This window comes from Bos javanicus, chromosome 11, assembly GCF_032452875.1.
Source record: "Bos javanicus breed banteng chromosome 11, ARS-OSU_banteng_1.0, whole genome shotgun sequence".
Taxonomy (NCBI): Eukaryota; Metazoa; Chordata; class Mammalia; order Artiodactyla; family Bovidae; genus Bos; species Bos javanicus.
In genome coordinates this window covers 7532549-7559886 of record NC_083878.1, presented here as the reverse complement: position 1 = coordinate 7559886, position 27338 = coordinate 7532549, and the positions used below count along the sequence as shown (strand labels likewise).

The 27338-nt window shown below is 44.9% G+C and overlaps 1 protein-coding gene across 1 annotated transcript in view; it reads right to left on the bottom strand.

The window, feature by feature from the left end:
• The window catches only part of SLC9A2 (solute carrier family 9 member A2), a 91312-nt gene that overhangs the window by 31453 nt on the left and 32521 nt on the right, over window positions 1-27338 (bottom strand). Inside the window, exons 3-5 of the mRNA XM_061431796.1 lie at window positions 23493-23743; window positions 4610-4827; window positions 3013-3215 (exon numbers count right to left, since the gene is read on the bottom strand). Coding sequence (XP_061287780.1) covers window positions 3013-3215; window positions 4610-4827; window positions 23493-23743 — 672 coding nt within the window. The remainder of the gene's footprint in view (window positions 1-3012; window positions 3216-4609; window positions 4828-23492; window positions 23744-27338) is intronic.

The window sequence follows — 27338 nt, the reverse complement described above, 5'->3', positions numbered from 1 at the left end:
GGAGTCTTAACCACTGAACCACCAGAGAAGTCTCGCAGGCACTTTTTTTAGAGTTAAGACCAAACTGCTCTTGACCCCCCTGAGCCACCCTTTCCTGGCTGTGTAAACCTGGGGGAAGGTCTTCACCTGGGCTTCAGTGCCTCAACTTCCCTGTCTATGAAATGGGAGCAAGGACAGTGCTTCCTCCCAGAGTGTGTGCCTTAGAACAGTTATGGGGATTTAAAGAGCTAACATCAAAGGTGCTTACATCTGAGTCAGGCACCTAGAAAGCATTCCGTGACTACCTGGCAAACAAAATATTTTTTTTAAAAATCAAACGAAACATCTCCTGTGTTCTTATGGTGAGTGTCACTTATCACACTTCCTTGGCCTCCTCACCTGCCTCGTCTCCTCCCAGGGTCTTAAGGTTGGGCTGCCCCAAAGCCCAGGTACCGGTCCTCTCTTGGTTTCCTCAATGGGTTTTCACCCCCTTGGTGATCACTTCCAGCTTCCCAGCTGTGGATCCCAGCCCTGTGCTGCTGACCCAGCTCCTTCCTGGACTCCAGGCTCAGGTACCGCACCCTCCTGTTCATCACCCCCACCCGCAGGTCTCACAGCCCCCAACCCCTCCCACCGCGCCACCCACAGCCCGCCTCTTCTCATGTGGGGCCAGTCAGTCTGTATAGTTCGGTCCCTCACGGCTCCTTTTCCCGACACCCCACACTGAGCCCATCGGGGGTCCTGCAGGTTCCACCTTCAGAAGTCAGGTGGAACCAGGACCCCAGCCCTTTCGCCACCTGGCCGCCATCCTCCTGCTTTGTCTGCTGACCGGCTGCACTGCCCCCCACCCCATTCCCCACCATACTGGCTCATCCTCACTGTCCCTCCCCACAGCAGCCGGTGGGATGCTCTTACAAAGTGAAGCACACCCACAGCAGCACCAAACTTCCCATGCTGCTTCCATTTCACCTGGAGAAGAGCCCATGTCCTGACAGTGGCCCGCCTGACCCCACATGACCCAGGACCCCAGACCCTCCCTCACCTCCTGTGTCCCACACTGCACTCCCCTCCAGCCACGTGGGCCATGACCACACTGCCTTCAGATCTTTGTCTTTAGCCCCCTTTGCCTGGAATGTCCTTCAGCTTAGCTAATCCCTTTACCTCCTGCAAACCTTTATTCAAATACCACGTTTTTCATTGTTGCCTTCTATGACTATTCAATCGAGAATTATAACCCTGCTCCCCCCTCCTCTGGCCTGAGCCCCATTGTTTCTTTTTTTTTTAATTATTATTATTTTTTACTGCACTGGGTCTTTGCTACTTGCATGGGCCTTCTCTAGTTGCGGTGACTGGGGGCTATTCTCTAGTTCCAGTGTACGGGCTTCGCAATGCAGGGTCATCTCTTGTTGTGGAGCACAGGCTTCAGGGCATTCAGACTTCAGCAGTCGTGGCACGCGGCCTCAGTAGTTGTGGCTCCCAGGCTCTGGAGCACAGGCTTAACAGTTGTGGCACATGGGCTTCACTGCTCTGTGGCATGTGGGCTTTTCTGGATCAGGGATCCAACCTGTGTCTCCTTCGTTAACAGACTCTTTACCACTGAGCCACCACCACCAGGGAAGACCCTACTGTTTCTTACAGTCCAGCATCTTTCACCTTCTCACAGACTCTCATTGCCTCAACTACCAGACTGACTTTCACTGGAATAGAACCACCACAGGGTTGGGGATATTTCTGGATATTTTGCTCACTCTTGGATTCTAAAAGCCCAGAGCTCTGTCTGGCAAACAGCAGGAGCCCTGGGCATATTTTCTAAATGTGTGTGTGTTAGTCACTCAGTGGTGTCTGACTCTTTGTGACCCCATGGACTGTAGCCTACCAGACTCCTCTGTCCATGGGATTCTCTGGGCAAGAATACTAGAGTGGCTTGCCATTTCCCTCTCCGATTTTCTAAATGAATATCCACAAAATAGAATCTCTTAAGAGCTGGATGATTAACATAAAGTGAAAGTTGCTCAGTCATGTCCGACTCTTTGTGACCCCACAGACTATATATTCTATATAGTCCATAGAATTCTCCAGGCCAGAAGACTAGAGTGGGTAGCCATTCCCTTCTCCAGGGGATCTTTCCAACCCAGGGATTGAACCCAGGTCTCCTGCATTGTTGGCGGATCCTTTACCAGATGAGCCACCAGGGAAGCCCAAAGTGAAAGTCGCTCAGATGATTAACCTAAAGAGGTCGGTAAACTTGCAAAGTCAGAATCCTGACTCAGGCCCATGCCCTCCTACTACTACCTCCTCCCCATGTTAAACTTGCACTCACCCCTCCCTCCATTCCATGCACAGCTCTACAGTGAACCTACATCCCAGAGCTGCTGGAAGGTCAGAGCACAGCTAGCATTAACACGCACCTTTAGGAGGTCAGAGAGGAAGACAAATGCCAAGGATTAGCAAGGGCGGTTAATAAGTTTCCAAGAGGAAGCTCAGCTCACACAGCTGTTTCCTTAAATAGTAATTCTTCTGTGCTGGCCAAGTGACCAAATTGGACTCTCTGAGACTGCTGCACAATCCAGCGACCTGATGAAATACTGTCTCTCTCCTGTCCTAACGACCAAGCCTCAAGTTGTTGCTGTTGTTCAGTCACTAAGTTATGTCCAACTCCCACAGACTATAGGCCTGGAGAATTCCATGGACTATTCATGGGGTCACAAAGAGTTGGACAGGACTGAGCAACTTTCATTTCTTCTTCATAGCCCACCAGGCTCCTCTGTCCATGGGATTCTCCAGGCAAGAATACTGGAAGAGTGGGTTGCCATTTTCTCCCCCAGGGGATGTTCCCAGTCCAAGGATCGAATCCATATCTCCTGCATTGGCAGGTGAGTTCTTTACCACTGAGCCACCGGGGAAGCCCACCAAAGCCTCAAGACACCTCAGCAACATGGCATCCTATGACAGAAGTTCAAGGTGACCCTCCAAGTGACCCTTTTTCCTCCTGGTAACAGGAGGGACTCTGCTGGGAGACAGAGCTCTACTCACCAGGATGAAGACAGTGAAGAATATGACCACGATTGCTGCCGTGATGAACAACTTCTTCCGGGGGAACACTGAGGATGGAAGGAGAAACACCAGCGCGAAGCAGATGGCCCCCCGGAGCCCCCCGTAGGCAATGATGAACTGGTCCTTGAAGGTCAGGGGAATTGTCCGGAACCAGTTAATGACCTGAGTCAGGACGAAGACCCCTGAGAAGGCAAACAAAACCGAGGGGAACGGAATGCGTCAGGCCAGGACACGGGAACAGGAAGGTGAGTTTTCTGTTTCAGGGCAAAGTACAGTTAAGTCCCCAACACAGGAACTTTCAGGTGTCGAACTTTCAAAGGTGTGAACATCTGTTCCATGTCTAACCACATAAACGAGTTCACTTGTCTGGCTTACACTGTGACTTGTCAAGTTTGTGCATTCTCTACAAGTGGCGGGGGTTTTGTACTTTACTGTATAGCACTCTACAGACTGGGCTTCCCAGGTGGCTCAGTGGTTAAAAAAAAAAAAATCTGCCTGCTAATGCAGGAGATGTGGTTTCAATCGCTGACTGGGAAGATCCCTTGGAGGAAGAAACGGCAACCCACTCCAGTATTCTTGCCTCGGAAATCCCATGGACAGAGAAGCCTGCCAGGCTACAGTCCATGCAGTCGCAAAGAGTCAGACACGACTGAGCGACTAAACAACAACAACTCTGTAGAGTACAGTTAGTGTAGTATCTTCATTTTAAGCCCAGGATGTCATCTATGACGAGATAAAAAGAGCTACCACCTAGAAGTTTCAGGATCATTTTTGCAAGAGGGTACATAGAATTGAACACAGTAAGGAACCAGAACACGTGCAGTGAATGTCAGGCATGAGTCAAGTTGCAGCTCGCCCTTCGTCTCCTGTTGCTGACGATCTTTCAGCTCTACCATCTCTCACCTCCTCTCCCTCCTCCAGGAAGTAACTCTTCGTGCCTGTTCACTCGATGCGAGCCCCTGGATGCCAGCTGCTGTATTATCACTACCGTACTTTTCAAGGTAGAGTAAGATTAAAAATCTATTCTTTATTTTTTGTGTATTTTATTAGTACTGTTTGTGTGCAAAGTATCATAAACCTATTATAGGAGAGTACTATATAGCCAATTGTGTTAGTTGGGTACCTAGGCTAACTTTGTCAAACTTACTAACAAATTGGACGTATGACCATGCTCTTTGAACCAAATTAGTTCATACACAGAGCATCTACTGTATTTCAGAAGAAGCCCTTTCCTACCATCCTGGCTCACATCACTGGGTTCTGGGCCCTGTGTTGTTCCAAGACAGTGAGTGAGAACATGGAGTCAGAGACACCAAGAGAGGTTAATTCCACTTAAAGTAAAAGCCATAAAAATACTCCAGGAAGAAAAAAAATATGTCAGGATGCAGGGAAAGGAGGAGGAGGAGGACATGGAGAACAAGGAGGAAGAGAAGGAGCTGGAGGAAGGAGATAAGAAAGACAAGAACCTAAGATGAAGGGAAGTAACAAGAGCAACCACAAAGCAGAGGGAAAGAAGGAGAGACCAGTCCTCCAATGCCAGATTCCTAGGCCCATGGAGGAGACACGTGCTCATTACCCAGTGCCCTCCAGATCAGGCAGAAGGCCAGGGTGAAGCAGACAAAGGCCCAGTTCCACTCGTGGTTCTTCCCCACCGTGGACACGCCCATGAAGATGAAGATCAGGGTCTCGCTGACGCTGCTTAGCATTTTCATGAAATACTTGATGGTCGTGTAGGATTTCTGAGACACATTCTCTTCCACGTACTTATTCATGGTCATCGCACAAGCCGTGATTCTGCAAGAAAAGATTAGCTTCTGTTTAAACAGGATAATGGTCCCAATCAGAATATGAGTCAGCAGGTAGCTGACTAGGCTGGCTCTACCCTTCTGCCCACCACTACATCATTGATTGATTTTTATAAGTGACTATAATTTGCATCCTTGGAAACCCTACTGTTCCTGGAAGTCTTCATCAATATCCAAGGCTCCAACTTGGCTCTGCCCAGCTTTCTAGTCTCTGGATGTGGACATCAGTACATCAGCTAGTCTGCCAGCATCAAAAATAAAACAAGCTCCTAAAAAATTCAAAACCCATTATCTTCCTATAAAGCCAGTTCCATCTTCTTTTTTCCTCTAGAGCCCCGAATGCTGCACTATTGCCTAAAATCCTAAATTTGAAACTGTGGTCACACTGGACTTCTCTCTGCACATCCTGAGTGCCCCTCACCATTTGTCTGCTCACCAGTCATCTTCTGTCCCTCATCCTGAATCTCCTGGACCTACTCATTCACTGTGACTCTGACGCCTTACTTCTGGTTCTCATTTCTATTGGGTTAGCCCAAAACTTTGTTCAAGTTTTTCCATTAACATCTCATGGAAAAAATCTGAAAGAACTTTTGGACCAACCCAATGCTTATCTACTATATTCACTTCTGGGAAATTCAAAATGTATTCATAGGCTCTGAAAATTCCAAAAGGAAGGAAACTATTTTGCTTGTTTTCCCCACATTTCCAAAACTCTGGGCCCACAGAGCTCTTTATGCTCCTTCCTCTTGACCTCTGTGTTCTTAACTTTCTATTCTGTATTGGAGTATAGTTAATGAACATTGTGGTGTGCGTTTCAGGTGTACAGCAAGGTGATTCAGTTATACATACATGTGTATTTATTCTTTTTCAAATTCTCTTCCCATTTAGGTTGTTACATAATATTGTGCAGAGTTCCCTGTGTTATACAGTAGGTCCTTGTTGGTTGTACAGAATTTTTTAAAGTTTTTTATTGGAGTAAATAAAACATAAAGATGGCCAAGAGGCACATGAAAAGATGCTCAACATTACTACTTACTAGAGAAATGCAAATCTAAACTACAATCAAGTTATCATCTCACATCAATCAGAATGGATATCATCCAAAAATTTACAAACAATAAATGCTGGAGAGGGTGTGGACAAAAACGAACACTCCCACCCTGTCACTGGGAAGTAAATCGGCACAGCCACTATGGACATCAGTAAGGAGGTGCCTCAAAAAACTAACAATAGAGTGGCCGTAAGCTCCAGCAATCCCACTCCCAGGCATATATCGAGAGAAAACCACATGTCAAAAGATACACCTGAGTGTTCACTGCAGCACTCTTTACAACAGCCAAGATGTGGAAGCAACCTAAGTATCCAATCAGTTTTATTTTTAATAATAAGCCATCAGCTACAGAATTGAAGAACCCACCAGTGCCTCAGCGGTAAAGAGTACACCTGGCAATGAAGAAGATGTGGAGTTCCATCTCTAGGTCGGAAAGATTCTCTGGAGAAGGGAATGGCAACCCGCTCCAGTATTCTGCCCGGGAAATCCCATAGACAGAGGACAATGGCAGACGACGGTCCATAGGCTTGCAAAGAGTAGGACACGACTTAGAGACTAAATAACAATGGAGTATTGAAGCTCCTACTTGTCTCATACTAACCCTATTTCCCTCAGTACCACTTGGATTTGGATTTTTTCTTTATCATTCAAGAAGTGAGTTTTGAAAGGTTAACGAGAGAGAGTTTTTTTGTAAACATGTTATTTATTCCCCTCTGAGATCATCCTCACATTCATTCACTGGGAAAAATATAAACCACACAGGTAAAGAGTAATCTTTAGTTCATTCAGGGAGCGATTTAACAAAAATTTCTATTCAGAAATTATTGAGTACTACAGCTTTGCTGTAGGAATAAAAGAAATACATGAATTTTACATGAATGTTCACAGGATCATTTTCCATTGCTTTGTGTCCTTAACATGACACCGAGTGAGGCTTCTGTCTGCCAGACACCTCCCTGTAACTCTACGCTGCCTCCACCAGCACAGATATGATCCTCCAGGGTGAGAAACAGCCTCAGTAGGTTCCAGGGACCCAGAGCCCACGGCGCCCTTGTTTGGGAAACGTGGACATCGTCATGATGTGGACGCACTGTTCAGGCTGGGGACGAGTGTTCCAAGGGTCACGTTCTAGTCTGTCATGTACAGGTCAATGCATACGACCTCTCAAACAAAGGCCAGGAGGTATTTCACTGCAAAGAGGGATCTTTTTTTGCCACAGGGTGTGCTAAGCCAGTCAAACCACCTCCCCTTCAATAACACCCTATGTACACAAAACTACAAAAGAGCGTTGTTGTTGTTGTTTGGTCGCTCAGTCGTATCTGACTCTCTGCAACCCCATGGATTGCAGCACTAGCTTCCCTCTAATTAGGGAGGCACACACATGACATACCTAGACAGTGTAATAAAAAGCAGAGACAAAGATCCCTACAGTCAAAGCTATGGTTTTCCCAGTACTCATGTACAGATGTGAGAGTTGGACCATAAAGAAGGCTGAGCACAGAAGAATTGATGCTTTTGAACTGTGGTGCTGGAGTCCCTTGGACAGCAAGATCAAACCAATCAATCGTAAAGGAAATCAACCCTGAGTACTCATTGGAAGGACTGATACGGAAGCTGAAGCGCCAATTCTTTAGCCACCTGATGCAGAAAGCCAAATCATCGGTAAAGACCCCGATGCTGGGCAAGATTGAAGGCAGAAGGAGAAGGCGGCAACAGAGGATGAGATGTTTTGATAGCATCACTGACTCAATGGACATGAGTTTGAGCCAACTCTGGGAGACGGTGAAGAACAGGGAAGCCTAGCGTGCTGCAGTCCATGGGGTCACAGAGTCAGACATGACTTAGTGACTGAACAACAACGACACATGACACTCTTATATTGAATATGTGATGCTTAAGAGCCTATTCTATAGGCTGAAGGGGAAAATACGAGATTATATCTTCAACCATATAATTAAAGTTTATCTCCACAACCCAACTGGAAGCTTCGTGGGGGAAACAGTGTCATCAATGCTTATCACCGTGCCTGGCACCTCGTTAATGTATTCTCAGCCAATGACAACATGGATCCAAGGATGCCTTATTCATGGGAATGGTGGAGTATCATCAACAGATCTGTATTTCAGAAAGAAATCATAAGTACACATGCAGGACAGATCTGGATGGGCACGACCTAAAGACTAGAGTCACCTTCTTTCCCACAATGGTTGTTGGTTTTCAAAATCTACTGCAGCACTTGGTCCATATAATCTCCCCAAACAGGTCCACCTTTGAACAGGTCTTAGGTTCTATTCCATGGGACTACGTGGAGGGAAGGTACATACAGAATTCACCAGTGCCCCCTGCTTTGTTAAACCCATATTAGGGTTTAACATATTATCACCAATTTAGAGATGGAGAAGCTAAAGCACAATAATTAGTGGTTTTTGGATTCACCAGCAGTTGAGCTTTTTTTTCTTCATCACTGTCCCACTCTCAATGCAGTATAGAAAAATTTCAGGCCAGCTAATACTGTCTCAACAATCATCAGGGAGAAAACAGACTTTCTGTTTTGGTAATCTGTCACTGGACTATTTTCTGACTAGAAAACTCCAGCCAACACTTTCTTCCTTACTGTACTCCATGCCTCCACCCTGGATGGTCAATGAAACAATGTTTGCTTCCTTTCCACCAGCACACAGGCTCTCCAAGCCGGGGTTGGCCTTCTTCCTCCACCGTGGCTCCCTGCACGCAGTGCTACCACGCGTATGCTCACCTGCTGCTGGCTGAAAGTGAAAGTGTTAGCCACGCAGGCGTGTCCAACTCTTTATGGCCCCATGGACTGTAGCCCGGCAGGCTCCTCTGTCCATGGAATTTCCCAGGCAAGAATATTGGACTGGATTGCCATTTCCTTCTCCAGGGGATCTCCCCAACCCAGGGATCAACCCAGACCTTCTGCCTTGCAGGTGGATTCTTTCATCTGAGCCACCAGGAAGCTGCTGGCTGAGTCTAGCTTAATGGAGACCCAGAATCCTTCACTAGGCAGCTGGCAACTGTAGAACCAAAGAGAAAGGCATCCATACAGACAGTGGGCGGAGAAGGCAGACTTCTGGTTGTGAAGATAAAATACGTACACACCTCGTCTGTGTTTACCTACATACTGTGTAGCCATGACTCAGTTCATTCACTTTATGAATACAAGCGCTTTTATGTTTTTCAAGACTGATCAATTCTCTCATTTCAATTGCAACATTGGGAGACCTGTTTAGAATTGAACTGTTTAGAATTAGAATTGAACGGATAGAAAGGATGTTGCAAAAGTCTTTGGTGTCCATGCCATGCCTGTGTGTGATCTTAAAATGTATGGATTCAGTTCCAGGAAAAGACAGCCCAAACAACAGCTGCATATTCTCCATAAAGTCTTCATCAAACATAAAAGCCTGCTCCACTAATCAGAGCCGAGCATGAGCAAAAACGAAGGACAATTAACAAGCTTTCTCTGCACTGATTAAAGCCAGGTCTGCGGTGACTCAGGGTACACTGCATGTTCTCAGAATAAAGTACTCACTCATGTGAGGTAAATTAATTATTCCAGGGCACGGATTACTATATAACGGATCGCCTCTTCCAGTAAACCTGACAACCCAGAGAGAGTGAGTTTGACACATGAGAAAATGGAAAAAAAAGAAAAGTTTTGCAAAGAAATATCCAACCACAAAAACTGAACCACCTTTCTTAAAATTTCCAAAATGAAATAAATTCCAGCAACTATAGATGCTTGGTTATTCATGAAGTCTTGTCCATTTCATGGATTTTCCACATCTTTTGTATTTTTCTCCTTTGGATGTGTTCAATTCAACTATTATTTATAGTTCATTTTCTGGCTCCTAAAGTTTTGTCCCTGGGTCGAGAAGATCTCCTGGAGGAGGAAATGGCAACCTGCTCCAGTATTCTTGCCTAGAAAATCCCACGGACAGAGGAGCCTGGCAGGCCACGGTCCATAGGCTCGCAGAGAGTCAGAGACGATTGCAGCAACTTAACACACACAAAGCAATCATGATTTTGTGCAAAAACACATAAGAGGCCACAGCTCATTGTCAAAAGTATGATATTAAATACAAGGCATCAAGGGACCCACAGTGTCCACGGACTCTAGTTGAGGACTGCTGATGAAGGCATGAGTGACAGGAAGACTGGACCAAGATCACGATGATGGAATTCAAGTTTTCCAGCTGGAGAACACCTGGTGGACATTGGGAGAGGGTTGTAGACAGGTGTGAGAATCAGCTGCTATGTGACAACCCTGCACCAGTGAATAGGCAGAGTGTTCCCAGGACTTAACCTGGAAGCACTGAGACCCTCATGGGAGGCTGCCACCTTCTGGAAGTCTTCCTGCTCATCACAGTAGTAGCCGAGAAGTATTTCTAAAAGTGTAGTTTGTAGACCACATGATTCTGAGTAGTCCTTGGAAAAATGCAAATACCAAGACCTCCATCTGAGACCTATAGACTCGGAATCTCTGGTGGGGCCCTGGGATTCTGTATCCATAGCAACCTTCTCAGGTGATTCCAAAATACATCAAAGTTTGAAGAAACCAAGGGAGCCCAGGAAGAAGGTTCAGATGAGGAAGAATGAAAGAGAAAAAGAGCTGACACTTGAATCCTGTTATTTAAAGATCTATTGTAGAGTGAAAACAAGGGCTAACGAGATGTGAGGACTGCTGTGGATTTAATTATGCTTTTCCACCTGTTTTCCCTTCCCTTCTCACAATATTCATTATCTGCATCTGGGTGTACATTCCCACCTTCTCTTGCCTAGACTAGTATTCAGGCACCTTCGCTCTGCTGCTGGACACACACTCCCACGCTCCTGCCTGGACAGACTCCTCGTCTCTAGGCATCCAGCAAGCCTGCAGCCCTGCCTTCCAGCTGCCACCGCAGTTCTTGTTGTTCAGTCGTCAGGCTCCCCTGTCCGTCACTATCTCCTGGAGTTTGCTCAAATTCATGTCCATTGAGTCAGTGATGCTATCTAACCATCTTACCCTCTGCAGCCCCCTTCTCCTCCTGCCCTCAGTCTTTCCCAGCTTCAGGGTCTTTTCCAATGAGTTGGCTCTTCACATCAGGTGGCCAATGTACTGGAGCTTCAGCTTCAGCATCAGTCCTTCCAATGAGTATTCAGGTTTGATTTCCTTTAGGATTGATTGGTTTGATCTCCTTGCAATCCAGGGGACTCTCAAGAGTTTTTTCCAGCACCACAATTTGAAAACATCAGTTCTTCTTCAGTGCTCAGCCTTCTTTATGGTCCATCTCTCACATCCATACATGACTACTAGAAAAGCCACAGCTTTGATTTTACGCAGAGGACTATTCAAACATTGTCAGTCCTGAGGGATGGTGTAAAAGGGTTTAGAAGCTCTCCAATCATGGATCCACTAGAGAGCAAAAACAGAGTGAGTCACCTCCCTGCTTACAGTTTCCAAAGGCTCCCGAGTGTCTACAGAACAACATAGGCCAAGACTAGGCATCTGCTGGGGGTGGGGAAAGAACAGAGTGGGTGTTTGGGATTAGCAGATGCAAGCTTTTATATATAGGATGGATAAACAGCCAGGTCCTATTGTATATGATTAAGCTGGACTACTAAATAGCTTAGATATGGAAGCAACCTAAGTGTCCATCAACAGAGGAATGGATAAATAAGCTGTTGTCCATATATATAATGGAATACTGCTCAGCCACAAAAAAGAATGAACTAATGCCATCTGCAGAAACATGGATGGATCTACAGATGATCATACGAAGAGTTTGGGATTACCAGATGCAAACTATCATATATAGAATGGATAAATAACAAGGTCTGACTGTATAGCACAGGGAACTATATTCAATATCCTGTAGTAAACCATAATGGAAAAGAATCTGAAAAGAAATATATATATAACTGAAATATGCATATATGTATAACTGAGTCACTTCATTGTACAGCAGAAACTAACACAGCATTGCAAATCAACTGCCCTTCAAGAAAAAGGAAAAGTAGGCATGTACCTCTCTTACAACCCTAGACTCAGTTCTTACGTGTAGGTGGTCACTTCACCTGGGGGCCTTCTCTCTCTCCCCAGAATGCCCTTCTCTTCATCACTGAGGCTTCAACTCGGCACCACCAGCCCCACCCCCACTGTATTATTTATATGTTTTATTATCAAGGATCGACTTTCCCTTAATGACGTATAATCGACACAGGTGGAGACGGCCATCTCTCCCAGTGAGTTTACTCTCACTGCTTGCTTCTGCTGCTGCTGCTGCTAAGTCGCTTCAGTCATGTCCGACCCTGTGCGACCCCATAGATGGCAGCCCCAGGCAGAAGAAATTGTGAAGGAAGGACTGTGATTGGCCCAGGGATTTGGAGAACTGTGATTGTATCAGCCTGTGTCTCATGACCATCCCGTCAGCTGGTCATGAGACACAGGCTGATGCAATCACAGTTCTCTAAATCCCTGGGCCAATCACAGTCCTTCCTTCACAATTTCTTCTGCCTGGGGCTGGCAGGGTAGATCTCTGTTGATAGGGACGAGGTTTTAGAGACAGAAAGCCCAATGTATCTGTGACCTTTGTTTGATGAGAAGGTAGTCATCACACGGAGAAAGACAAAACTGAAAGAGAAAGAAGGTCCAGGTGGCCAGGTGACCTGGAGTCCTGTTACCATCACACCAAGGCCAGACCTACAAGAATTTATTTACATGAGCCAATACATTCCCCCTTTATGGTGGAATCTGGTTTGATTTGGAGTTTGCCTGATAGCTCAAAAGGTAAAAAATCTCTCTGCATGTGCGAGAGACCCAGGTTGAATCCCTGGGTCAGGGAAGATCCCCTGGAGTAGGGAATGACAACCCACTCCAGTATTCTTGCCTGGAGAATTCCACGGACAGAGGAGCCCGGTGGGCTACAGTCCATAGCGTTGCAAAGAGTCAGACAAGACTTAGTAACTAACACTTTCACTTTACTAACCCAGAGCCTCCTTCTATTATTTCAGCTGGGCTCCTGCTTACAGAGTTTCTTTGATGGCTCAGCAGTAAAGAATCTGCCTGCCAATGCAGGAGACACAGGTTTGATCCCTGGGTCGGGAAGATCCCTGGAGGAGAAAATGGCAACCCACTCCAGTATTCTTGCCTGGGAAATCCCATGAATAAAGGAGCCTGGTAGGCTGAGGTCTGTGGGCTTTCAAAGAGTCAGACATGACTTAGCAAGTAAACAACAACTGGTTTTGGAAGCTGGATCTGCACCCATAGCTGAATTCCCTGCTCTAACGCTCTCGTGAAAGGAATGAAAATGTGACTTTAATCATGTGTTCAAACCTGTCATAGTCAAAAGTGTGAAGTGAGTGGTCCCTGTACACTGCGTTTCACTATGAGTTTTCTGAAAACAGAAATGGGAATTATTTCTCAGCAATTATATCATATTTACATTTCTGACTATAACCTTATTTTGCACCTTGGCCTACATAGACTTATAGCAAGTCTCAGACTCGAGAGTTTGAAAGAGGAAAATGCAACTTTAAATTGTAAGCTCTAGGGCTTCCCTGGTAGCTCAGTGGGAAAGAATTCACCTGCTAATGCGGGAGATGCGGATTTGATCTCTGATCAGGGAAGATCCCAAATGCCTCGGGGCAACTAAGCCCATGCACCACAACTACTGAGCATGTGCTCTAGAGCCTGGGAATCCCAGCCACTGAAGCCTGTGTGCCCTGGAGCCCGTGCTCTGCAACAAGAGAAGCCACCGCAACGAGAAGCTTGTGCACAACTAGAGGCGTCCCCGATCGCAGAACTAGAGAAAGCCCATGCAAGAAGACTCAGCACAGCCAGAAAAAAAAATAAATTTGTTAAGCTCTAGACCAAGAGCCATCCAGTGATGACTTGATCAACAAATCAAGTTATTTTCTACAATTTCCATGAAGCATAGACCTGAAGCAATATAATCATTTTCAGGTAAAGACAAGACAAGAAACAGTTGGAAAAGCAAAGGGATGGCACAATCAGTATTATCCAGTTGTGGTAAAATTGTTAGGTCATTCAGTCATGTCCGACTGTTGGTGACACCATGGACTGCAGCACGCCAGGCTCCTCTGTCCTCTACTCTTTCACTATGGCAAACTTTCCTTTCACTATGCGAAAATATCCATCCAATAGATCTCAGGGAAAGAGTTCTTAATTCAACAAACTGTTACTGTTTCATGAAACTTAAATTTACCAGGAAAACACTAGATATTTTCCTGTCTAAGAATTCTCAACCCAGCCTAAAACTCTCTCGATTAGCTGCACTCACTGAGAAGAGCAGTGGCGGACTGGTCCTAAAGAATAACCAAAAAATTACCCACAGTCGGTCTTTTAGGTAAATGTCATTCTGAGAAGGTAATGAATGGGTTTTCACAAGCTGCTTAAATACAGCAGTTATTGGCTTGACTATAACATGGTACCGATTCTTCCTCAGAAATTTAACTTTTCTGTTTGTGTTTCATATAAACTAAAATTATTTTTCCTTCAGCACAACTAAAACACAAGATTCCAAAAACATTTTAGGAGACGGGGAGAGACTGAGTAGCTTTAAAAATCGATCCCTGATCATCCGCAACAATGGGGTACTTTATTTTACTTAGGTTTTTTTGTTTTGTTTTTGCCTCCACCAAAATCAAATCTTTTTTGAGTCTACCTGGAATAAGACTCCTTGAAAATGACCCACTTCAGAAGCCACCACAAACCTTGGATGAGAAAGGTCCCAAATTATATCGCTTTATTCATTTGGACTTAAATAGAAATCTGTAAAATATTGTTCACAAAAGAAAATGCTCTCTGGGAGCATTTATTACGGCAGCTATTTTAAATTTTTGTTTTCTGTTTTTTAACTACTACTATGAAATACCCCATATACTATTTCTTGCATTCTTAACATACCTTAAAACACCTAATTACAAACTGTGTAATTGAACCACATAGGACTCATATAATTGAAATTTCACGGACTGCATAAGTAAATTGCATTTCCCATACAGACCAAAATATATAGTTGCTATTGATCTTAGTCTGCAGAACAAACACAGACAAAAAGAGAGATTAAAATAGTGCTTGAAGGGTTGTTTTACCTCTAAGAAAATGGGGTGAGAAAATGTATTATTCTGAATATTACATATTGGATAAGTTTGCAATTTTAGTTCATAAAAAATATGAAATCTCCAAACATAGGGAATCTGTTTTACAAGGATTTTGTTCATCCCTGTATTTTGTGTGTGTGTGTGTGTGTGTGCATGCTCAGTTGTGTCTGACTCTTTTGCAACCCCATGGACTATTGCCCCCCAGGCTCCTCTGTCCATGGAATTTTCCAGACTGGAGGTAGGAGGTAGGTTGCCTTACCCTCCTCCAGGGGATCTTTTCAACCCAGGGATCAAACCTGGGTCTCATTATGTCTTCTGCATTAGCAAGTATATTCTTTACCACTGGGCTACCTGGGAAGCCCATGCTTGTAGGAATGACAACTTTTCCTCAGAGAGAATCCCACCACTGAGCCAGATGTTGAAGGTCTTTATATCAAAACCCCTCCTCATACCGTTCACGGGGTTCTTGAGGCATGAATGCTAGGGTGGTCTGCCATTCTCTTCTCTAGTAGCGAAGGACGGGGGAGCCTGGTGTGCTGTAGTCCACGAGGTCCAAAGAGTCGGACATGACTGAGCGACTGAACAACAGCATAGCAAAACCCCTAAATGCAGGTTTGGGGCAGCAGTTTTCATTTTTTATGGTGGCTTAAATTTGACTTCTTAATAATCTCAAGCTGCCTCAGAAGACCCCTCCACTCTCCCTTCAGTGATCTTCCCCTTCCTTTCTGATCTCCCTGTTCTGAAAGAAAGGTTCTTTATAAACCACACTGTTCCCATTGATGGAGAAATTGCACATCAGCTCTATTTTTCCCATTTTTTTCACACCCTCATTTTTTTTTCTTTTACTTTATCAAAGGGAAGAAAACACGTTTCAACAAATCTTTAAATATCCAAGTAGCAAAGCTAACACTGGTAATGTATATGTTCCAGTGCCATTCTCTCAAATCACCCCACCTCTCCTCCTCCCACTGAATCCAAAAGTCTGCCCTGTACCTCTGTGTCTCCTGTGCTGCAGATGGAGGGACACACGTATGCCTTGTCAAAGTCGTTTAGTTGTGTCTGACTCTTTGTGACTCCATGGACCATACAGTCCATGGAGTTCTCCAGGTCAGAATACTAGAGTGAGTAGCCTTTCCCTTCTCCAGGGATCTTCCCAACCCAGGGATCAAACCCAGGTCTCCCACATAGCAGGCATATTCTTTACCAGCTGAGCCACCAAGGAAGCCCGTATATGCCTATGGCTGACTCATACTGATGTATGGCCAAAACCATCACAGTATTGTAAAGTAATTATCTTCCATTTAAAATAAATAAATACATTTTAAAAAGAATATGTAATAAAATCTCTAAACGCAAAAAAAATAAAATAAATGAATGCTATGCAACAAAGCTAACAGAGATGGGATACAAGCAACATAAGTAATCTTCAATTTCCTAGTGGTCACGGTTAAAAACATAAAAATAAACCAGTGAAGGCAACTTTCATAATGTATTTATTTAATCCAACAGATCTAACACATTTTCATTTCAACATGCAAATAAGCAATATAAAAAGCATTAATGAGATACTCTACAGTCTCTTTCGACTAAATCTTAAAAATCTGGTGTATATTTTATACTTAGAGCCCACCTCAAGTTAGAATGACTACATTTTAAGTGCTCAAAAGCCACATTTGGCCGATGACCATAGTACTGGACAACACCCAAGGGAAAAAACAGTGACAACCCACCAGTTTTCTTCCTCCTCCAAAAAAAGCCAAGCAAACGCTGGAGCTCGCCAGCTGGAATGAGTTCATTAAAAGTCTAAACCATCAAAACAAGTGAAAATAATTTCCCAAATCACTTACACTTTGCTGTTTCTGTTGTTGCTCAGTCGCTAAGTCGTGTCCAACTCTTTGCGACCCCATGGACGGTACCACCCCAGGCTCCTCTATCCCCCTGTCTCCAAGTGTTTGATCAAGTTCATGGCCACTGAATCAGCAATGCTATCTAACTATATCATCCTCTGATGCTCCCTTCTCCTTTTGCCATTTTTTAAAAATAAAAAACAGTATTTGGGGTGAATTTACGCACTTTAGGCAAATAGAATATTATTTCACTCACATCTAGAATCTTAAAAAAAAAAAAAGAGCAAAGTCACAGAAACAGTGTCAGTTGGTGGTTGCCAGAGGTTTGGAGAGGGTGCGAGGGGAAAGGGGGAAAATGGATCACAGGCTACACATTTCCAGTTATAAGATAAGAACTTCTGGGATCCAAGGGGCCATGTGGTGACTGGGCCATCCTGCACAGGATGGTACATTCGGGCAGTTAATGGTGCTGCATGGTGCACTTGGAAGTCCTCACGACACACACACAGGATGGGGAACTATGTGAGGCGATGAATGTGCCTCTTAATTTCATGGTGGTGACCATTCTGCAATACACACCTATTATCTAATCATCACATTTTATACCTTACATTTATACAGTGACGTGTGCCCTTCACATCTCAGGAAAGTTAGAAAAAAGCAGGTTATAATTTCAAATTCCTCCCTGCATTTTCTAGTTTTGCCATGTAGGTGAGGGAAAATTATACAAAATAAAACAAAAGGTAGGTGAGTCACCATTAAAAAATAATAATGCAGTTTTGTTTGTTTCTTTTTCACTTTTTTTATTGAACAGGGTCAGAAAATTAGGGGAGATATGATTTGTTTCTCTATTATTTAACGAATTTCCTGCCTCTTTCTACTGTCTTCCTCCCCTCCCCCACTCCTCCACTCCATTCAGTGATAGAGGTGGTAATAGAAGATTTTTTTTTAATTTATATTTTTAATTGAAGTTGATTTACAATGTTTCTGGTTATAGCAAACTGACTCAGTTATATACTTATATATGTATTCCTTTTTTAATCGGAGTATAGTCATCTAATCTATGACAAAGGGGCAAGAATATACAGTGGAACAGACAGCCTCTTCAATAAGTGGTGCTGGGAAAACTGAACAGTTACATGTAAAAGAATGAAATTAGAACACTCCCTTATACCATACACAAAAATAAACTCAAAATGGATTAAAGATCTAAATGTAAGACTGGATAATATAAAATTCTTAGAGGAAAAACAGGAAGAACACTCTCTGACATAGATCACTGCAAGATCTTTTTCTGACCCACCTCCTAGAGTAATGAAAATACAAACAAAAATAAACAAATTGGACCCAATTAAACTTAAAAGTTTTCACATAGCAAAGAAAACCATAAATGAGACAAAAAACCCTCAGAATGGGAGACTGCTAAGTCACTTCAGTCGTGTCCGACTCTGTGCGACCCCAGAGACTGCAGCCCACCTGACTCCACCATCCCCGGGGACTCTCCAGGCAAGAACACTAGAGTGGGTTGCCATTTTCTTCTCCAATGCGTGAAAGCAAAAAGTGAAAGTGAAGTCGCTCAGTCATGTCCGACTCCTAGCGACCCCATAGATGGCAGCCCACCAGGCCCCTCCGACCATGGGATTTTCCAGGCAAGAGTATTGGAGTGGGGTGCCACTGCCTTCTCCGCAGAATGGGAGAAGACATTTGCAAATGAAGCAACTGACAAAGGGTCAATCTCCAAAATATACAAACAGCTCATGAAGCTCAATATCAAAAAAAAAAAAAACCTAAGATTTTAACGAGGTCTGTTTGGATCAGTCTAGGATATAACTGAAGGTACCAAAAACATCCCCCAAAATAAAGCTTTTATTTGCCAAGACAACATAAGGTACAAAGACACAGTGAACAGAGCAGGAGACCCAGAGCCATAGATGGAAGCCTGTGTTATGGTCCCCTCTCTCCTTCCCTCAACTGTTCTTTGAGATTCAGTGGGTTCTTCATGATTCAATGGTTTCTTCGATTCAATGCATTGATGTAAACAGGATGCTCTGTCTTTGCGAATGCGTTTACAGTGTGGCAGGGATTCACCCAGCAAAACAAAACCTTGCTCACAGCCTCTTAATACTTCATCTCCCTCCCCACCTCCCCCATCAGAGGAATTCCCGTCACAAATGCCCCGTGCTGATCTTGGAAAAAGAGACACCTCATCTGCAGCAACTGCAGCCTTTAGACCCTGAGGCTCTTACAAAAGCATGCTCATGAATACTCCAAGCATCAAAGTCTAAAGAATTTTCTCTCCAAGTTAAAACTGGGTTCTTACTCATTCTTACGACACAGCCCATGCCACGTGCACCAGGGCCTTCCCTGGGACTGCTCTTTGGGGCAGTGGTCATAGGGGTGAGGTATTTTGGGAAACTTCAAGATAAGCCTATATACCAGAGGCCATTGCTGGTTACATTTTGGATCTTTATAATCGCTGATATTCTGTAGAGCAAGTGTTTCTTTGTTCATCTGGACTTAATGATGTTAGAAATGAGAGTCTACCTTGCATATTTATCTATTTATTATTTTTTTCTGACTGCACTGGGTCTTTGTTGCTGCGTGGGCTTTTCTCTAGCTGTGATGAGCACGAGCTACTCTCTAGTAGCCGTGTGCAGGCCTCTTGTGACAGCTTCTTTCATTGTGGAGCTCCAGGCACACACAGCCTTCAGTAGTTGCGGCTCCCGGGCTCTAGAGCACAGGCTCAACAGTTGTGGTGCACGGGCTTAGCTGCACCATGGCTTGTGGGATCTTCCCAGACCAGGGATGGAACCTGTGTCTCCTGCATTGGCAGGCAGATTCTTTACCCTGAGCCATCAGAGAAGGCCCAGATAATTGTATCCTGAAGAGATGGTGGGCAAACCATCACCAAGAGGAACCAGGAGAGAAGCTGCAACATGGCAAGCAAAAGCACAGTTTCTTATTGTTTTCCAAGTTTTCAGTAGATGACAATCACCGTCTCGTACAAAGGAAAACAGGAAGGAAAGGGAACATGACCTTCACACCCCAGCAGTGACTGCCACAGTCCAGGGACATCAGCCCAACACTTGACTTCATCCCTGAGCCTATCACTCTGGAAATTCTTGTTAAAGTCTCATTTTAAAATGTCATGGAGAGGATTTCCCTGGTGGTCTAGTGGTTAAGAATCTGCCTTCCAGTGCAGGAGATGCAGGCTTGATCCTTTGTTGGGGAATTAAGATCCCACCTGCCATGGGCAACTAAGCTCCCACCGCAATGAAAACCCAGCACAGCCAAAAGCAAACAAACAAATGGCATGGAGAGGTGCTCATTTTTTACTTTTATTTTACTGGACACATCCTGGGTGGGCCTGATACCTGTAGATGCGGGGTCCAGGCCTCACCCTACAGCCAAGGATTTTGCCCACCAGGGCCTCAGTTTGCTCATTCCTAAGATTTGTTGTTGTTCAGTTGCAAGTCATGTCTGACTCTTTGCAACCGCATGGACTGCAGCCCACCAGGGTTCCCTGCCCTTCACTATCTCCTGGAGTTTGTTCAAAACCATGTCCATTGAGTCAGTGATGCCACCCAACCATCTCATCCTCTGTCGTCCCCTTCTCCTCCTGACCTCAGTCTTTCCCAGCATCAGGGTCTTTTTCAGTGAGTGAACTCTTCTCATCAGGTGGCCATTTCAGCTTCAGCGTAAGTCCTTCCAATGAATATTCAGGATATTCAATGAATATTCATAAGATGGAAGTGGCCATTAACATTTCCTACTTTCTTTGCAATAATGCTGCTAAAATCACTGAAACAACAGATCAAAAATATTTTGTGTGTGCTGTGCTTAGTCGCTTAGTCATGTCTGACTCTGCGACCCCATGGACTGTAACCTGCCAGGCTCCTCTGTCCATGGGGATTCTCCAGGCAAGAATACTGGAGGGGGTTGCCATACTGGATCTTCCCCACCCAGGGACAGAACCCAAGTCTCCTGCACTGCAGACAGATTCTTTACCTTCTAAGCCACCAGGGAAGCCCAAAAGCATTTTAAATGTCCTCTAAAGAAGAAAGACTAAGGAATTATTAATCAATGAAAACAAAACAAGAATATTGGGTGCCCGCCATCATCTCAAAAGGAGAACTTGAACATTTTCTGAAATTCTTAGAGCATAGCAAGAAGAAGTCAGTAATTGACCTGCGGGCTGCTGGCTGCCATGGGAACCAAGCATTCCCTCCTTGGGACAGGGGGTTTTCAGCATCCCACTGGCTGGATCCCAAAGCAATACAAAGGTACAAGGTGAGGACCAGAAAGGGGTGATGTTCACAAGGGGGAACTGAGTCCCGGCTCAGTTCACATCCCTGTGGATCTGATTTAAGGAATTACATTAGGCATCTGTTAGTGTCCTTGGGTAAGAGGAACAATGGGAATTAACTCTGAGCAGTTTTCTGAACATAAAGTTCAAAACACATGAACAAAGGCACGAATTTCTAAAATCAATGCTATGAGTCCCTTCTCCATCCCCAGCAATAAAGCTACAGTACTCGAGGGTCCCATGCTATGGCAATGTGAACGTTCATGTTTAAGAGACTAGAAACTTTTCATTAACCTTAGCTCCAGAGCAGTGGAAATGCACTCTGAAACACAGATACACAGACATACACGAGTATGCACCTTCCCTATTTCAACGACTCATCCCAGCATAGAATGAGCAGGAAGGTACCAGAAAATTAGAAAATAAGAAACTAGCTAACTCTTAATGTCTGAATTGAAAACTCTCCTGAACGCTTGGGAAGCATGACGTGGCCCTAATTTGTCCCTAAGATCCTAGTTCCCAGAGCAAGTACAGCGCTGATCCCACCCTCGCAGAAGGTCAGGTACCTGGGGCATCACCAGCCTTCTGAGTTCTGTGGACTCCAACTCCCAGACACGGCTAAGCAGAGATGTACCAGGACTCTACCCCGGTTAGCACTTCACCTGTCCCCCTCACACTCAGGATCTTCCCATACCAGTTTCTGCTTTGAACATCAGGAAAGTTGACAAGCATATCTAGATAGCTCCGTGGATGTTCTAGAACTTTTACATATGCCCAGGGTCAAAATGAGAGCTTCCCTGGTATCTCAGTGGTAAGCAATCCACCTGCCATTGCAGGAGATGCAGGTTCGATCCCTGGGCTGGGAATATGCCCTGGAGAAGGAAATGGCAACCCACTGCAGTATTCTTGCCTGGAGAATCCCCTGGACAGGGGAGCCTGGTGGGTTATGGTCCATGAGGTTGGAATAGAGTCAGACACGACTGAGTGACTAAACAACAAGGGTCAGGCTCTATTCATATATATAGGTTATACACGTTAAAGGTTCTTTCACCAACCATTGCAAGGACACTGCTGGGAAACTAGATGCAAAGTCCCAGCCCTGTCATCTTTGCAGAGACCTTGTCACCAGCTGACCAGACACCTTCAATGACACGAGTCAAAGAACAGTGAGGACACTGGAGGTCATACAAATGACATGAATAGCCACCAGGAAGACGCTGCCCCTTTGGTTACTGGTGCTTTATTTAGGTTCCCTGGGATACAGACCATCACATGCCTTCCTAATGCATGGCTTTCATTACAGTGGGTGCCGCTCTCCTTGTGGAGAGAGACGAACCTCACTGCTTCTGCTACAAAAGTGGTGATGGGGCAGAAAATAAAGAGTCCATATTCAAAGCATCACCGGAATCAGACTGCAAAAGAAAGCTCCAAGAAGAACTAGACCCACGTTTACAACACAAACCCTAAACGTGGATAGCAGACCCCAGTAGAGAACCTGGCGTGTATTAAGCTGTAAATAAATATTCGTCAAAATTAAAACCTTTAAAGGCATTCTATTACAAAGCATTTCACACTGGCCCTCTACAAGTTATGGCCATAATATAATAGGTTTATTTTTGGAAGCTGCAAAACACCCACGCCCAACAAGTAAACTCTGTCAAAGTGACCCTCCTAATAGGCTAACATTGGACCCAAATGTAACCATTCTTCAGCTACTTGTAGAGCTTTTTGGAAACATCCTTCTGAATCAGTTAGTGGGTGACACACTAGTGGATAGTGGATAACTAACTATCCACTCTTGCTTTATAACCATACTTCTTTCAGCTCAAAGGCCAGGATGGTGTGCTTTATGCATTGAGTTTTGCTTTGAATGATGTAAAGCTATAACCTCAAATCGAATATATCACACAGAGTGAAGGTTTTCTACTACTAATGTTGTTCAAATGAATATACAGAAGCAATTGCAGAACTCCAGACTCAGCTTGGAAAACAACCTTGTTGGAGTAAGCTGACCTGGGCAACACTAAATGGTCATCAGACTCAGAAAATTCTTGGTGCCTCACCATCCGCCCCAACACTTTCTCGTCATATTTCATGAGACCCAAGAGGTCACTTGTAAGTACTGTTCCATGTCAGCACTAGATTACTTTAGTACAAATCTGGCTGACCCATACTTTCATTTCTTTGACGCAAAAAGTAAGCAAAATCTACTTTTAATTTTTTCTTAAAAGAATTCAAGAGCATCTACTCTTTTTACATAACGTGTAAAACATAGCTTAGAACACATGAATTCCACGAAATGCCATCGTGTGCATGAGTCAAATACTTACGCCATGATGCCTGAGAGATGGAACATCTCGGCCGTGATGTAGGACAAATAGCTGTACAGGAAGACGAAGAGCGGCTCGATCACGCGGATGTTGTGTGTGAAGCGCGTGGTAAACGCCGCTATAAAGCCCAGGAAGATGCCGATCAGCACCCCACCGATCCCCACGACAAAGAAGTTCGCGATGCCAGCAAACACGTCAACGGTCTCAATGGTCTTCATCTGGCAGAAAGACTTGAACAGGTTGTACAGGACCTGTGGGAGACACAGAGGGAGGTCAGGACCTGCCAACTTCCCCATCATCCACGCAGCCCCTGCCTCCTAATAAGGGCGTATCTTCTGTGCTCCAAAGTGGACGGCAAGTGGGAGCGACTGGGCATCTCTTTATCTCACATTTTAACAGTACATTTAATTGTGTTTAGTTGCTAAGTCACATCCCACTCTGCGACCCCACAGACTGTAGCCCACCAGGCTCCTCTGCCCATAGAATTCTCCAGGCAAGCATACGGGAGTGGGTTGCCATTTCTTTCTCCAGGGAATATTCCTGTCCCAGGGATCAAACCCACATTTCCTGCTTTGGCAGGTGGATTCTTTATCACCAAGCCACCTGGGAAACCCGGGCATTCAATAGCTTTAAACAAAAAGTGTTGATGAAAGCGTGTCATCAGGAAATCTATTTTCAGACGTAAGAGAGAGGAGACTTCAAAATTATTTATATGACTTACTCCTAAAACATTATTTTTTAGACCCTAAAAGATTATTTTAAAAGATTTGGTCACCCTTCAACACGCCCTGCTTGTGTTCCCAATGCCCGATGAGGACTGTGTCACAGAGAAAGCTTGTGGGTGTCGGCTGTGAATTCAGTGACCTTTCAAGGCCCCCTTGGGGGGTCAGTCTGCCCATCCATAGTGGTCTCTTCCCTGAAGACATCCTCCCGCTCTGTCACTGAGGTCCTCCCTTGGTCCCTGCCTCCCTGCCCCGCCCACCCACATACCTCTTAGGAAACACAAGACCTGATCAGGTTTTCTTAAAGAGGCAGCAACCACTGCATGTGCGTGTGTGTGTGCTGTAACTTCATACACATCTGTCCTTCCGAAGTGATGGGACTACACTGGTGCTCAGTTTCTGAAAAATCTACAGTCTTTCACATAGTTTAATTAAGTATTCCGAAATAACAGGCATTCACACCTGTTTTCAAACATGTTTCTAAGGATCACTGAGCACACGGCACTGGAAACAATGCCTCACTCCTGAACATTTGTTTTTGTTTTGTTTTTTTTTCCACAAAACCAGCAAGTGACATACAGACGGGCACATGCTCTGCTTCTTTTCGTTGTGATGTTTGCAGCCAGAATCTCCAGGAAAGTCAGCTGATGGGACATGGGGGCAAAGACCTTAAGGGTACAGTCCATGTGACACCTTCCCTGGGTTTCTGAGAAACTCAGAATTAAACCCACTTATCCACAGGCAGTCAAAATACCAGAGGTGATACCAGAATCCAGGTATCCCACCTCTGGGTCAGTTCTTCAATTTTAACCACGAGAATGAGGCAGAGACTCTTCTAATCAGGGTGTATCCCAGCAAATAGCCATCTCACTCTTTTCCTCCTCATTTAAGGTCCTTTATAGCCTACACTTTACAGGTTTCAGGGAACTTTTCCTCTTTCTTATGCCATCATAGGGATTTCCCTGGTGGCTCAGTGGTAAAGAATCCACCTGCCAATGCAGGAAACACAGATTCTATCCCTGATCTGGGAAGATTCCCTGGAGAAGGAAATGGCAACCCACCCCAGTATTCTTGCCTGGGAAATCCCATGGACAGAGGAGCCTGGCAGGCTATAGCTCATAGTGTTGCAAAGAGTCAGATACAACTGAGCAGCCAAGCATGCACACAAGAGAAGAAACAAGCAACTTACAAACCCAAGGACTTAAATATCCTGAAAGATTATCCTTTTCCAGGAAGGAACTGGCTTCAAGTCTTGCTGCTTCCTACTATCACCCAGAGCCTGCCACACATCAGGTTTCATCCACATCAACACACCATGATTGCTTCCTGAGAGTGGATTGGAGATGCGCTGTATTTATCCATTGCTTCTAAACAACCAGGCCAGAAGCTGACGGTCACCTGCTGCCCGGGGTGAGGGACAGCTTTCCCAGGTGCCAGCTCTGCATGGACAGCCCCCCCACCCCAGGCCACTCAGGCTCTGGGGTCTGTCCCCAGGCGCCATGGCTTCCTCTGCCCTGCTGCCAGCCTGCACAAGCAAACTGCATCACTCATTTGTGCAGTGCTTCCTGGAGCCACCACAAGACTCACTTCCTTTAAATACTGCTATTCCATTTCTCGGGTTTCCCTGGTGGCTCAGATGGTAAAGAATCCGCCTGCAATGCTGCGGACCTGAGTTTGATCCCTGGGTCAGGAAGATTGGCTGGAGAAGGAAACTGCAACCCACTCCAGTATTCTTTTCTGGAGAATCCCATGGACAGAGGGGCCTGGTGGGCTACAGCCCATGGGGTTGCAAAGAATCGGACACGACTGAGCATTGTTCCATTCCTCACTCTCCAATTTAAAATCGTTGGCTGCCTGACTCTGGGAAGAAGGCTGAATATGTCTGATGCATTTCTATTTTTGTCTGCACCATGGCAGCATGTGGGATCTTAGTTCCCTAACCAGGTATCGAACTTGTGCCCCTGAATTGGAAGAGTGGGATCGTAACCACCGGACCACCAGGGAAGTCCCCACCTGATGCATTTTTTAAAAATGCATTATAACACCTGCAGTCTCGGACAGGGTCTCATTACTGCTCCACAAAGCACAGTGTAATTATGCACCCCTGCCCCTGGCTTCTCTTGGCTGAAACCCAGCCTGCAAACCAGGGGAAACTTTATCTGTCTCCCATGGCTCAGCTGAAGCTGCTGTTCCCCTCTGGCCTTTCTGGACTCCAACAGTCCTTGCAAATCGTCTTTCCCTCTGCCCTCCTGCATCGCAGGTGACCCCCCAAAGCATTCAGCATCTGGAGACGAAGCTTCCTGTGTTGTTGGTGCTGTCTCTCAAATGCTGACCTCATTTTCTCTGAGGAATGAGAACTTCCTTGTGCAAAGAACTTGTGACTTCTCCTCTTTCAATCTCATCTCCCCACCCCACCCCATCTAGACACCGAAGATGTCTCCAAAGGAAGTCAGGTGCTCATTCCTAAGGATCAACTCACTGGCAACACCCTAAACTTCCCCAAGCGATTCTCCTGGCAGCCCCATCCATCACGCTATTTAATGCATATTCTGTATTTCATATCCCTGTAGGTTTCCCAAAGTGTATGGCTGAGTCACGGGCTCCCCACGTTCAGTGAGCTGGCAGAAGCTCCTGTTTGATCATTCAACTTCCTCGGATGCTGGACCACGTTAGGAGAAAGTATCTTAGGTAGAGACATTACCTTGACAACGAGAGAGCTTTCCATAACCTCCTGCCTGTTGTACACTGAACCTGATACCTAGCGATCAGCACAAGATAAAATTCTTTTAGGTACAACCAGCCATAACCCCATGGTGAGTGCATTCCAGTTAAATCTTTTCATTTTACCACAAAGGAATCTATACAGAAAGGTGCTTTTGAAGCTATAATTTATATACAGTATATGTATACATATTACATATGTGGCTACAATTATGTCTCTAGCTGGTCTGTGCAAAGCTGACCTCAACTTGACAACTGTATTTTTAGAAAACTGAAAAGCCAAGAGTGCCTGTTTGCTCAATTCTGAGATGGGCTAATGTGAAAACTGGGTACTTTCAAATGTTTCTATTCATTGTTATTATTTTAAAAATACTTGTATATATTAACATTTGATATGTTCTGT